A 13,548-nucleotide genomic window follows, 5' to 3' on the forward strand; every position below is an offset into this window, starting at 1 on the left:
AACTGTTGATTACATTCTGACCAGTCACTTAAAAGAGGTGCACTATGTTTTTCAATCAACGTCAGAGCAATTTTAGGCCTATCTGATTTGCAGGACATCCTCTCAAGACATCATCAAAGTGTAAAATACATAAATAACTGTCTTTATTGATGCATTTAAATAAGTCTCATTCAAATAAATGGTTGAGAGAAAAGCAAACATTGCTAGGGTTAGCATACATCATACATTGATTGTTCACAATGGAATAATAGTCGAGTCAACGTGCTGTTTTTTATAGAAATCCCGATGAATAACAATGACATGGCAATGCCGTAACGTTCCCATTGTGAGGCCCTGTTTTGGTGGATGTTTTGGAGTCAGCAGTTTTACTTTCATGTCAAAACATACTTTTTAAAAGGATTATTTGCTTTTTATATTGAATCCAGTGCTAAGGTAGCTATCGCTCGCCTCGTAACAGTATACGCATACCAGTTTGAACAAAGCACATGCAATTATTCTCCTCTCAGAACCGACTTTTGCTGTCCCTCGTCTGTCACCTCTAAATATAACGCACTTGGAAAGTCTCTACATACATGTATAATTTACAGAAAACTTTTGATTGAAATGAAACGAACGAAAACGGGAAGAAGAAAGAAACAAAAAGGTTAACGGAAACGATGACGCACATCAAACAACTAATGCACATGCTATGGTTGGCAACAATATTTTGGCATGATGTGAATCAATGTCTTATTCTTCTTAAATAGAATTGCTTATAGAAAACAATACCTGATACTGTGTAGTCCTTTTCAAATCAGTTTTATCGTTATTTCCTCTTCGATGGTGTGGCACTTGAATCTTAAGAGAGAACCAGAGGCTGCTCACCTTTGATAAAACACGTTTTCACACGTCCCTTAAAAAATTATATATATATCTCTCCCTCTGTATTATTCAAAACACAAATCGTCTGATAAGATATCAGGGTGGTATTATTATATCCAAACCCACTCAGGTGCTGCTCAAAAGGGCAAAGAAAGCCCAGGTGAAGTTTTCTGCAAAAATAGATATCCATGCTTCATGCTTTGTATCGAAGTTCTTATATATCCATCAACCGTTCAAGCGTCCTGCTCGCGTGATCCAACGTCCTTGCATCTCGCAAGGAAATGTCGAAAAAAGTGCAGGAATGAAGTTTGGTAGAGCAGCAGCATTGAATATGTGTGTTCAGCGATGAGTTACCGGGCGCTGTCGCTCCTCAGATGGACTTGCGTCGTCTCATGAGCCGGAGGTTTTCTGTGAAGCTGTGCAGCCCGGGCGAAACGGAGCTGATGGGGGAGGGAAGGAAGCTGTTTTTCAACGTGCTCGGCGAGATCTCCTCTATGCGGTAGGACACCGTCGAGTGGTAGTGATGGTACTGATGGGGGCTCAACTGGGAGCCGAACGAGTTCTGGTGCGGAAACGTGCCACCGCCGCCTCCTCCTCCCATTCCCAACCCGAGACCGACCGAGCTCCCGAACTCATGCGAATGGTAGCGCATGCAAGAGCAAACGGACTGGAGATCGGTGACCTCTGGCCTGTAGCGGTGGTGCTGCTGCTGCTCTCGTCTCCGTCGACTCCTCTGCAGCGTGTCCTCCTGGATGTGGATGATCATGCTACTGCGGTTCCCCGCCAGGGAAGCTCTCTCCTCGGCATCCCGCCGCTCGTCCTCGCTGTTCATTGTCAGGAAACGTAGTACCACCAGGTTGAGAAAGGCCCCGATGACCGTCAGCCCCACTAGGATGTACATGAAGCTGAACGCCACGTAGACGGGTTTTCTCTGCAAGGCTTTGTTCTTCTGCAGGGCCACAAAGTCCCCGAACCCGATGGTGGTTAGTGTTATGAAACAATAGTAATAGGACTGAAAGAAACTCCAGTCCTCGTAGTGGGAGAAAGCTGCCGCGCCGATGCACAGCGTTCCCATGCAGGAGAAAAACCCCATGGTCACCATGTTCTCCATGGAGACGTCCGTGATGCGCATCCCGCAGCACTTTTTGATGCGCTTCAGCAGGTACTTGACGAAGGTGTTCATCCGCTCACCGAGGCTTTGGAACATCACCAGCGTGAGCGGAATCCCCAGCACAGCATAAAACATGCAGAACGCCTTTCCCGCATCCGTGCCTGGAGCCGCGTGGCCATAACCTGAAGACCAGAAAGAGAAGGGATCAGATCAAAGATGACACACAAAAGCGAGTGTGCTGAGAAAACTGCTGCTTAAAAACATGGGCTGGTGACCAAATGTTGCAGGTGTGACTGTGAACCCCGCATGAGCTGCCACCATTGCATTGCTTGGGTTAACTGTCACCGTCCCACTGGTGGGACACCTGGCACTCTTTTTTGGTCGCCTTTTTTTCGTATCATATATTTTAGTAATTATCATAAATTAGGTATCATTCGAAAGCTTACAAACTCAAAATTCATCCTGTGAAAACCGTTTTGAAATTGGACGTTGCTTTACCATGGAAATGGTGCTTTAAATTCTTCTAGCGGGCTCCTCCCCTAGTGGGCGGTGTCATGTTTCATATTACAACATTTATTTTAATTACTTTATAATCAAAATCTTTTTTAATCTTGACAAAACACATATCGTCGGAAAGGTCTGAGTCTCAAGGTTCCATATTTGGTGACCGTTTTGTGATGGAAGTGACATTTGGACAGAAATTTACAAGAAACAATCAATGGAATTTCAATGACACCCGGTGGCTGTTTATGGTATAGCGCCTAAACAAAATCTCATGGGAACTTCAATTTTTGTGATATCAACTTCAAATTTGGAACACAACTTGGTTAGACATATGACTTTGATTTTATAGTAATTATAGATTAAAACATTTTTGTAAAATATATATTTTATATAAAATAAAAAATATTTAGTACAGTATTTTTTATTTACAGTAAATTTAGACTTCCATAACTTTTTCATACTTTCATATTCTGATTTGCTTTCACTTGCTTTAAAACAAGACCAAACTTAGGTCTATATTCCAAAGCATTCTTGAATTACAGCTCTTTAAGTTTGGATAGTGCATTTTCATATTTATTCTCAAAAAGGGGGGTGACAGTTAAGGGGTTTGACTTGTTTTCCAGGTAGGAAAAAAAAATGCCTTAAACAAGTTAAATTCACTTGCAAAACAACATCACTTAAAATATTATCTCTTTCCCCGCCATTGACGAGTTATCTCATATTTTATGAGAAAACGCTTCCCTGCCATTGACAAGCTTTTATATGCTTTCTGTGTTTTCACTGTTTCTGTTCTTCAGAGGTACTTCACCGGTTCTTTGACTAAGGTTAGCACCGCTAACTAAGGTGCTATATAGCACCGCTACCATATACAGAACATGTTAAGATATGGTGCTATATAGCACCAAAAGTGGTTCCTCTATGATTACGACAAAGAATCATTTTTGGTGCCATATAGAACCTTTTTTTTTAGACTGTGAAGCTTTGGGGGTGTTGATGGACTCAATCTACTCCATCTATGTTTTGATCATCGTACTGAATCTGATCTGGATGTAGTCTTTGACAAAAGCCGATTTTCTCAGATTTTCGCTAGTAGCAACTAGCAGAATACAGTGGATTGTTCAACCTAAGGTGCTACAAAAACCATTAAAGAACCTTCAATTTTGGGCAAGGCACTTTTCCTGAGTTGTTCTAGGCGGATTTCCCCTGGGATAACTGTGCTGTATGCCAATTTGGATAAAAGCATTAGCTAAATTACAAAGTAGTAAAGTTGACTGAAGAAACTGCTTTCAAAAGCACCAGAAACAAGCAGAAATTAGCAACATGGTGTGATTTCATACTTTAATCTAATTGGACTCTGGGAACTGGCCAACTTCTATCATCTTCACCAAATTCCAAGAAGCCAGTCAATCAGTCAATTTCCAAGAACCGAAAGTTCCCCAAATGTTGGCTTCGCCTGCAAACGCACTCAGGCAGAAAATGTGAGCTGAGTCACGCACTATCTCCAAAACACTGAGTATAGGTCACGCAAAACGGGTGTCTCTTTGATCTTATTCTGGGCTCAGAGATTACAGGGGGGTGTCCAATTAGTGCCAGGTTTCCTCTCTTGCCCCTTTGGCCCACTTCTTAGGGGGGCGAGACAGGGAGGTAGGCGTTACAGGTTTAGAAAAGAAAAGAAGAAGAAAGGATAGCGGAGCCAGTAAAGCTTTTAGCTTAATTAGACTTTATCTGGAAGTAAAAAGACTAAATTTGCTGACTCACATCGAAGCCAGCGAGCCTTTCTAATACAGTCTTTGCTGATGAGCAAGAAAATAAGTGACAAGACTACAGTAAAAATGTATTAGATCCCACCTCACTATGCCAAGACAAGCATCTTCCTTCTTTCATTAGCACTGAGAAGATATCATTCACAGAGCTTTAGCTACACTAGCATACGTGTTGAAGTGATATTAGCGTGACCATAGTGGTTTAAAGTGGTTTTTAAGAGGCTTTCTTAAAGTTGCTGTAAGCAATTTCAGACGTTTTGCCAACTTACACTGGACTTCACCTGGCCCCTTTAATCAAAAGGCCTTTTATTAAGACCACACCCGCCAAAGCATTGCAAAAATATTGACAGGCAAAGGAAAATTTCAGATTGGGTAAAACAAGTATGAGCCGCTTCTTTCTCTTTTGAGCAGTTTACAGTTATTTCATTGTTTGGTTGGTAAGCTTCAGCAGTAGGCTGATCTGCAGGCCAAAAAAAGCATATTTTTCATAAATATCAATTCTAACATTGCAGAATGCAAGATTTACATGTTTTTTGAGTGCACCATTTATTACGGTGAAACAGACTTGTGTTTGTATCTGTCTGCTGCAAGGAATATACAGTAGAGTAGAAATATATATATATTACTGCCGGTTATCAAAGTCCCATCTTTGAAACGCCTCTCGGACAAGCAAGTCAAAGACTATAGATATAGAAAGACGGTTCACTCCTATTACATATGAATGGGCGAATGGGCATCACTAACACACACACACACACACACACACACAAGCCAAGCATGTGCATCAGCAAAACTGCACTGCAGACAAATCAGCATGTTCAAAACTTCCGCAACATAATCAGTAGATATCAAACGATCTGTAACAATGCAATACTATCACATATAAAAAACATGTTTTACTCACATAAGTGTGTTGCACCATTCCTGTCGGATCAAATATAGAAGGCACAGCATTGTGTTTTAATCTCAATCTGTCTGCAAATCCAGTCTCGACCTGTATCTTGTTTACAAACGATTCCGCTGTGAAATGAAGTGAACAAACGTGCAATGTCTTACGCACTTGAGCTGGATCTTCATTAAAAATAAAGTTCAACCACACATTCCTAATATTAGAATCCGAAGGAAGCTTATGCAGCGACTGTGTTCTTCCACAACCAGGCACAGCGCAATATCTTGCTTATATCTTCGCCAGGTTTATTGCTCGGTAGCGCGATTAGTTTAGCTCCACGAGTCGGTGGGCGGGCTTGAGGCGGCGTTTCACCACACGATGACATCACAGCCTGGCACATTCTGAGATCGAGCGTTTGCTGGACCTGGTGTCAATAAAAGCTTTTCTTTGACTAACAAGGAAGTTTTCAGCTCCGAAACGTACAGGATATTGTTATATCACGAATTTGCGATTAACTTTTATATATCAAAGACTGAAAGAAAAGTTGATTTCGCAATTCATGACCCCTTTAAGAGTTCATATTGGTCATGTGCTATTCTGTAACTAATGTTAATATAAATCATACACCGTCAGAATAAAAAGGTTGCATTTTATGGGTGCAACGGCCTGTCACTGGCAGTCCCTTATGAAAATGAACCATGATTTCCATGGTTACCACTACAAGTAAACATATTTTAACCATGTGTAAATAAAAATATTAACTAATAAGTTCCAATTAAGGCATATTGAAGGTTAAAATGCCTTTCAAATATAATGTTAAGTGGGTATCTTTACCCATTTTACTCTTAGTAATTTTAATAATTTAATAAATTTAATAATATAAAAATTTAGTTTAAAGGTATCGTATCGGTATCCATGTCGGCGATACTGGCCTTAAAGTATCGGTATCGTAACGAAAACAAAATAAGTGGTATCGCCCATCCCTACATCTCAGAACCCTGCCTGTTTCTATAGCAACCGGAGCTTCTAACGGCAGCTGCAGTGACACGATGACTTTACTAATCAATGATTGGCTCTTTCGTTTAGAAGGCGGGGCTTATTCACCATATTGGCCATTGCACTGTATCCCATTCATAATCAGAGTGCACTGTCTTCCTATATATAAAGTCTTTCCAGTTATTCCGGCTGCATGGTTATGCGAATGTGAATATTGTGAATGAGTCAGTGAACAATTCACTCAAGAGATTCAGATTGCATGTATGTACTGTATTTACTCTATCTACGAGTAAAAAATATATACGAGTCAATGAAACAAAACAAGTGGCTGACTGCATCTGACATAGCAAAATAGTATGTCTAAAAATGAAATTACTCAATACTTCATGACTTGTATAAAAGCATTATCACACTTGCAATCATGCAGATGGATGATGGATGTTTTCAAAATATATAAAATACATAATATATAAAAAAAAACATTCATCTAAAAAAGAAAAAAGAGAGAGATTTGTTCTTAATTTGTATCACTACAGAAATAGCAGCAGATTTAATGAGAATGCATCTCATTGACATGTAGCCTCTTCAAAACCTTCTGAACGCCCACTGGACGGCCCACGCCACAGTGCTCAACACCCACAAACACACGCATTCATTACCGCAACACAGAACGGCCACACGGCTCAACTCCAGCAGAGCACTTGTGCAAACTTAACTGGCTTTTACTGATCTTTTGGACTTGTAAGGATTGATCTCCCAGTTCCCCTGAAGCCCGCCTGCCTACTCGAGCGTGCGGTTATGGATTCTATTTATAGAAGTCGAGCCTGATCGATTCGATTTGCAAGCGGCACCAGGGAGAGTTTTCTTTTCTTTTTCACTGGGTACTCTCTGTGTTGGAGTTGCTCTTTTGACCTCGTGTGCGCACACAGGCACTTATTGGAAATATGATGTGTAAATTTCATGTTATCACTCAAAGCTGTGGTGGAATATTGGAGGAAAAATATTGCTGTGGTCAATATAGGTTGAAAGGTGCAAAGTGCACTTGGATAGAATTGGTAGACAAAAATAGATTCAATACAGCTGCACATTAATGATGGAATATATTGTGGAGCTGTCGATAATTTCATTTTAAAGAGCATATTTTTTCGAAAGCTCAGTCAAATTTAAATTTTGAAGGATTTTTGCTTTACACAGCCCTTTTCTATAAAGCAAAAAAATAAAATAAAAATACATAAACAAATAAATAAATTCATTATTATTATTATTATTGTTGGAGATTTCTGAAATGTCAGAATTTAAAAATAAAAAACAATTATTCACAATTCTGCACGGATGCATTGAAATAATCAAAAGATCTAAAAGGACTATTGTGTTCAAATAAATAAATCCTGAAAAAAACTCATGGTTTCCACAAAAAATATTCAGCAGCACAACTGTTTTCGACATTAATAATCAGAAATGTTTCTTGAGCAGCAAAATCATCATATTAGAATGATTTCTGAAAGATCATGTGACACTGAAGACAGGAGTAATGATGCTGAAAATTCAGCTTTGATCACAGAAATAAATTACATTTTAAAATATATATAAAAAAGACCATTTTAAATGGTAAAATTTCACAATATCACTGTTTTTACTGTATTTTTGATCAAATACGACCAGCATTAGTGAGCAGAAGAGACTTCTTTCGAAAACATTAAAAAAGATAATATTAAAAAAGTTATATATTCAAAATGTATTCATATATTAACATGTTTGTTTTTTTCAAAAGAGCAACACATCAACTAGTTCTGCCACTAGTTGGGGTCTGTGTTGACTAGTAGGTCACATGACTTTTTGTATGACTCATCTGTCCTGTGGATGAGACGTTAAACCGAGGTCCTGACTCTCTGTGATCATAAAAAATACCAGGATGTCCTTCGGAAAAAAAGTTGGGGTGTAACCCCGGCATCCTGGCCAAATTTGTCCATTGGCCTCTGTCCATCATGGCCTCCTAATCATCCCCATACACTGATTGGCTTCATCACTCGGTCTCCTCTCCACCAATTAGCTGGTGTGTGGTGGGCGTTCTGGAGCAATATGGCTGCCGTCGCATCATCCAGGTGGTGCTGCACATTGGTGGTGGGATGAGGTGATTCCCCCCTTCTATGTGTAAAGCAATTTGAGTACCCCGAAAAGCGCTATATAAATGTAACTAATTATTATTAATTATTATTATTATTAATGGTGAAAACGGGATAAATTTGTCTTTCCACAAACTGTTGTATGACAATATTTGTATAATATTCAGAAATCGATTTGGAATTACATTAATTTTTTAATGTTTTTGAAAGAACCAAGTGGCAACCTCCTCCAGTTTTTCTTGAAGCCATTAGGGAAGTGACTTAAACTGCAATTCATCGACTGGCCGCTAGGGACAGGCTCCAGAAGGGAGCAGAATCTCATTGAGCCCCATGTTAAAATGCCCAACTTTACAGCAGAAAAACACATGTTTACAGCCTGGTACAAATTGTGGTTTTGGTCTATACGGCTAATTTTGCCCTTCATAACAACTGTGAGGGTGTGAATTAAAGTTCTGCATAATTAAGGGCGTGGCCACTTTGAGTGACAGGTGGATTGCCGTTTGTCTGTTAGTCATCTCGTCATCTCAGCTCCACCCACGTCCCGCCTCTTTGCCCATTTTCTGTTATCCGGGAGTGACGCGCGGTGACGCACTGCCAAGATGGCAACGGCGAGCTCGACCCTACTTTACGCTTCAAAACTGCTCTTCAGAATCCTATGGGTGACGTCACGGACAATACGTGCATATTTTTTTACAGTCTATGGAAAGAACCCAATTATTTGATCAAAAATACAGTAAAAATAACATTGTGGAATTGTATTATAATTCATATAAAATAACAGTTTTCTATTTATTTTAGAATGTAATTCTTTCCTGTGAATTTTCAGCATCATTCCTCCAGTCTTCAGTGTCACATGATCCTTCAGAAATCATTCTAATATGACGATTTGCTGCTCAAGAGACATTTCTGATTATTATCAGCGTTGAAAACAGTTGTGCTGCTTCATATTTTTCTTCCTTCTTTCAAAAACTTTAAGCGGGTTAGACATCACTGTCCGCGCGTTCGTGACAACACACGCCAGAAGCTTTCGTTTCTCACCTGCATCATCTCTCTCTCCTCCCACACGCTCACTGTCAATGCAGCCAAAAACAGCAAAGACATGCCGTGAGTCATTTACATAAGGTAAACGCTGACCCGCTGGCTAGTTGACTAGTCTTCTGAATGACTAGCATGTAAAAAACAAAACCAAACGCATTGATACATGCAGTCTAAGTGGGTGTTTTTTGTCCAAAATAAGCTGCCTGACCAAGTCAAAGGTCTGGTTACGCAAGACTGATGTTAGAACATAAACTCTGTGTGTTTACTGCGTAGAGATTTTGAACCGTACGTGGTAATATTGATTCAGCAAGCGACAAACACATAGTATTCAATACGCGTGATTCCCTGCTCACCTCGGTGGCGTTCCACCTCCTCTTTCTGAGGATGAACGCTTGCTTTAGCGAGAGCTCTTGAGTGGGATGTGAGGAGATTAGAGCTGATGCACGTAGGTGGTTTATTTACTGTCAATGCAGAGCCTTGCAGAGCTTTGATACCATGAGAATTTAAAAGCATTTTTATCGCTATCTGTGGCAGTGGGTTGATCTTTTACACGCTTGGGTTTTCGTTCCAGTCCTGGCTGTTGATGAGCTTAGTCATACTGCGCGTGGTCTTTCTCGCTACGACACAGACTGAGCTAATGGGAGGAACGCATGGGAAACTGTGAATTCACAATTCAAAATACACCACAATGAAGCACTGAGGAGTCATTGGTATTTTCAAACCGAACATTTATTCAATCTGCAGTGATATAAGACTACAGAATGCAAGTTTTAAAGTCCCCATGAAATGAAAATTGAAGTTTTTTTGGCTTTAGTATGAATATTTTAGTATGTGTACAACAGGGCCGTAACCACCATAGACATTGAGGGGGACAAGTCCCCCCCAATAATTAGAAATGGCCAAATTGTCCCCCCCAATATTTGAAATTCTTGCACTGCTCTGCTGCACTTCATTACGCGGCGCTCTGTATGTTAGGATAACAAAAAAGTTTAAAAATTACATTTTAGTCTGGTTTGCCTCATCGGTCTAACAGCGCTCGTCAATGTCGAAATGACTGAGATGGCCAATCAAATCAAAGTAGGCGGGGTTTACGTTCTCTTTTGGCTCGTGCACAGTCTTCACACACAGACGAGCCCGTCAATCTATCGCTTAATGCCGTTGCGGAGAGAGACTCAATTCTCTCCGGTTAAATCACAAAACAAAATGCACACAAACGTGTCCCTGAATATACAATCATTGATGAACATCTTTGATTTTAATGAAGAAGCAAAAAAAAAAAAAAACTATTTGAGAGCGGATTAGAACCCGGAACCTTTGACACGGTTTACAAAAATTCTACCACCAGACCACTGGGGAATTCAAATGTAATTAGCATGTATTCATTCACTTATGCGAAGAATCCCGAGACTAATGATATATGTGACGCAAATTAATGCAAATATTGTTTGCAAATAGTCCCAAAAGGATTATTTCCGAACTAGAATTACACCTACACTCTCAGAAATAAAGGTACAAAAGCTGTCACTGGGGCAGTACCTTTTCAAAAGGTACACTTTCGTATCTAAATGGGGCCTACTGGTACCTTAAATGTACATATTAGTACCTAAAAGGAACAAAAGTGTACCTTTTGATAAAGGTACCACCCCAGTGACAGCTTTTCTACCTTTATTTCTGAGAGTGTAGAATTACGTTCACTGTTCTGTTTCTTTATGCTTTATAAAAATACAAATAAATTTGTCCCCCCTAATGTTTAAGACATTCCTTGGTGTACAAGCATTCAAAACTTACAGTCTCTCTCTTCCGCCAATAGGGATGAATGATTTTGATGACATCACTCTGCATTTCAGCTTCTCATCATGTTTTCTGTCCAATCAAATGCTCTCTTAAGCCCCGCCCCCTACATTATAAATAGAAGTTGTGGCCTATAATCGCTCACTTTTTCAGGCATTTACTATTTTCTACATGGTGAATGGCATATAGTGCACTATATATGAGATAGGGAATGATTCAGACAGTGTGAATATGCTTTCCATTTGGGCGAATGAAGTCTGGTTTAGTGTCACGCGAACCGCCGTAGCTCTGGTCCAGAGACACGATAGCACAGAGCGGATCATATGAGCGAGTCGACCCAGACCACAAAACGTATCGGACCGAATTTGAATTCTGCACAGAAGGCTGTATTTTACAGCGATATGGAGGAGATTAGGAGGAGAAACGGTTAGAGATTAGGAGGAAACTGCGGCTTTACCGAGCTCAAAGACTCTCTCCGATCTGTGATATAAACAAAACGCTATTGGCTATTTTGAAAAAGCTGCTCGATATTTCCCACCGTGTCTACACATTGAATAATGCTGTGAGTTTCAAGGCACTTCGGTGGGCCTTTAAGGTTTTACAAACTCCTTCGAGGTGCGTTGAGCAATAAAATCACCTTCATAACTGTGCATCACACATTTCCGCCTGAGCATCTGTGATCCGTCTCAGTCGCCTGCATTACACAAGTGCTAATTAATATTGAGCTTTGACACTTTTATAACCCATGCAGTAATTACACTAAATCATTATTGGCAGATTTGATGAATTGATGCAATAATATTCACGATCACATCACAACAACAACAGCTGAGTCATTGCTGTTATTCACACTGAGTGAATGCACCGGTTAACCAATCAGATTATCATTTAACTCGTGTTGCTGTGAAGATGGATTGTTAAGGCCCAACCCTGAGGTAGTTTACTACTATACTAATGAAAATAACTAACTATTAGGTGGAAAGCAACCAACAATGTCCGTGTATAGGTCATGGTAAGGTGATTGGTTCTGCAGTAAACATGTATGTACTTTCATTCGATTTCTCACAGCCTCTGTTTTTTTATTCGTTTTGATGATCCCGATAATCGTTTTTCATCAGCTCTGGATAGACGACATCAAGCTTTTCTGATATGATAATCTCATTATTTCATCACTGCAGCAACAGAGCCATTCGTTCAGCAGAACACAAACCCGGTTATGCAGCCACAGGTGTGTGTGTGTGTGTGTGTGTGTGTGTGTGTGTGTGTGCGTGCGTGCGTGTGTGTGTGTGTTTGTGTGTGTGTGTGTGTGTGTGTGTGTGTGTGATTTATGAGGACACAAATTTGTATAATGACACAGTTATTACACTGGTGTTACGATGTAAACATGAAATATGATGACATTTCATATGTCCTCGTATTTAAAATATCTTTAAAAACATACTAAACAATGTTTTATTAAAAATGTAAAAATGCAGTTTCTTGTGATGGGTAGGTTTAGGGGTGTGTGTGTGTGTGTGTGTGTGTGTGTGTTTAGGGGTAGGGGTAGTCTGTAGGGGATAGAATGTACAGTTTGTACAGTATAAAAACCATTACGCCTATGGAATGTCCTCACTTAGATAGCAAAACAAACCTGTGTGTGTGTGTGTGTGTGTGTGTGTGTGTGTGTGTGTGTGTGTGTGTGTGTGTGTGTGTGTGTGTGTGTGTGTGTGTGTGTGTGTGTGTGCGTGCGTGCGTGCGTGCGTGCGTGCGTGCGTGCGTGCGTGTGTGTGTGTGTGTGTGTGTGTTAAATTTTATTAATTTAAATAAAGCGGAAGTAAAATATAAATATTAGATTTAATTTTTATTTTATTTTTTAATTTTATTAAAAATCTTAGTTGAAAATTACAAATGTAGCCTTGGGAATAAGATAAGTTTAAATCCTAAAATTAATAAAGCTGAAATTAAAATAAAATAAAGCTAAACAGAAATATATATAAAAAGACAAACGCACATAACAACAACACAAAACAAAAGCTAATTCAGAGTATTATTAAATACTATGATATTTATTATTATATAAATAATAAATAATATCATTATATAAATAATAATATAAATAACTAAAATAACACTAGAGGTAGGCCTATATTAATATTATCCATTGATGTCATCAAAATTGTGAAATTTAAATTTGTATTTAAAATTCTGTATCAATTATGCCATAAATAAATAAATTATGGAAGAACTAAAAACTAAACATGGTTAAGGTATCCATTCGAGAAAATTATTTGGCAAAGAAGGCAAACTATAACTACAGGTTTTATTTTACTATGCTATATATATAAATAATGGAGAGAAAAAATATATATATATATCAAAATAGAGAGAAAGAGTAGTGGAGAGTGCCAAGTGAGGATATGATATCTCTTAAATTCTGCCTCTCTTATATGCCTAAAATGAAAACAAGAACCTAACTTCATTTCAAAAAGCTTT

At 39.2% G+C, this 13,548-nt stretch overlaps 1 protein-coding gene across 1 annotated transcript in view; it reads right to left on the reverse strand.

Moving 5' to 3' along the window:
- Nucleotides 1-127: 127 nt before the first annotated feature.
- Nucleotides 128-13,548, reverse strand: part of kcnk9 (potassium channel, subfamily K, member 9) — a 63,063-nt gene continuing 49,642 nt past the window's right edge. Inside the window, exon 2 of the mRNA XM_079828502.1 lies at nucleotides 128-2,154. Coding sequence (XP_079684628.1) covers nucleotides 1,232-2,154 — 923 coding nt within the window. The 3' untranslated portion in view covers nucleotides 128-1,231. The remainder of the gene's footprint in view (nucleotides 2,155-13,548) is intronic.

The sequence above is a fragment of the Gobio gobio genome (genome assembly GCF_949357685.1).
Source record: "Gobio gobio genome assembly, chromosome: 11".
Taxonomy (NCBI): Eukaryota; Metazoa; Chordata; class Actinopteri; order Cypriniformes; family Gobionidae; genus Gobio; species Gobio gobio.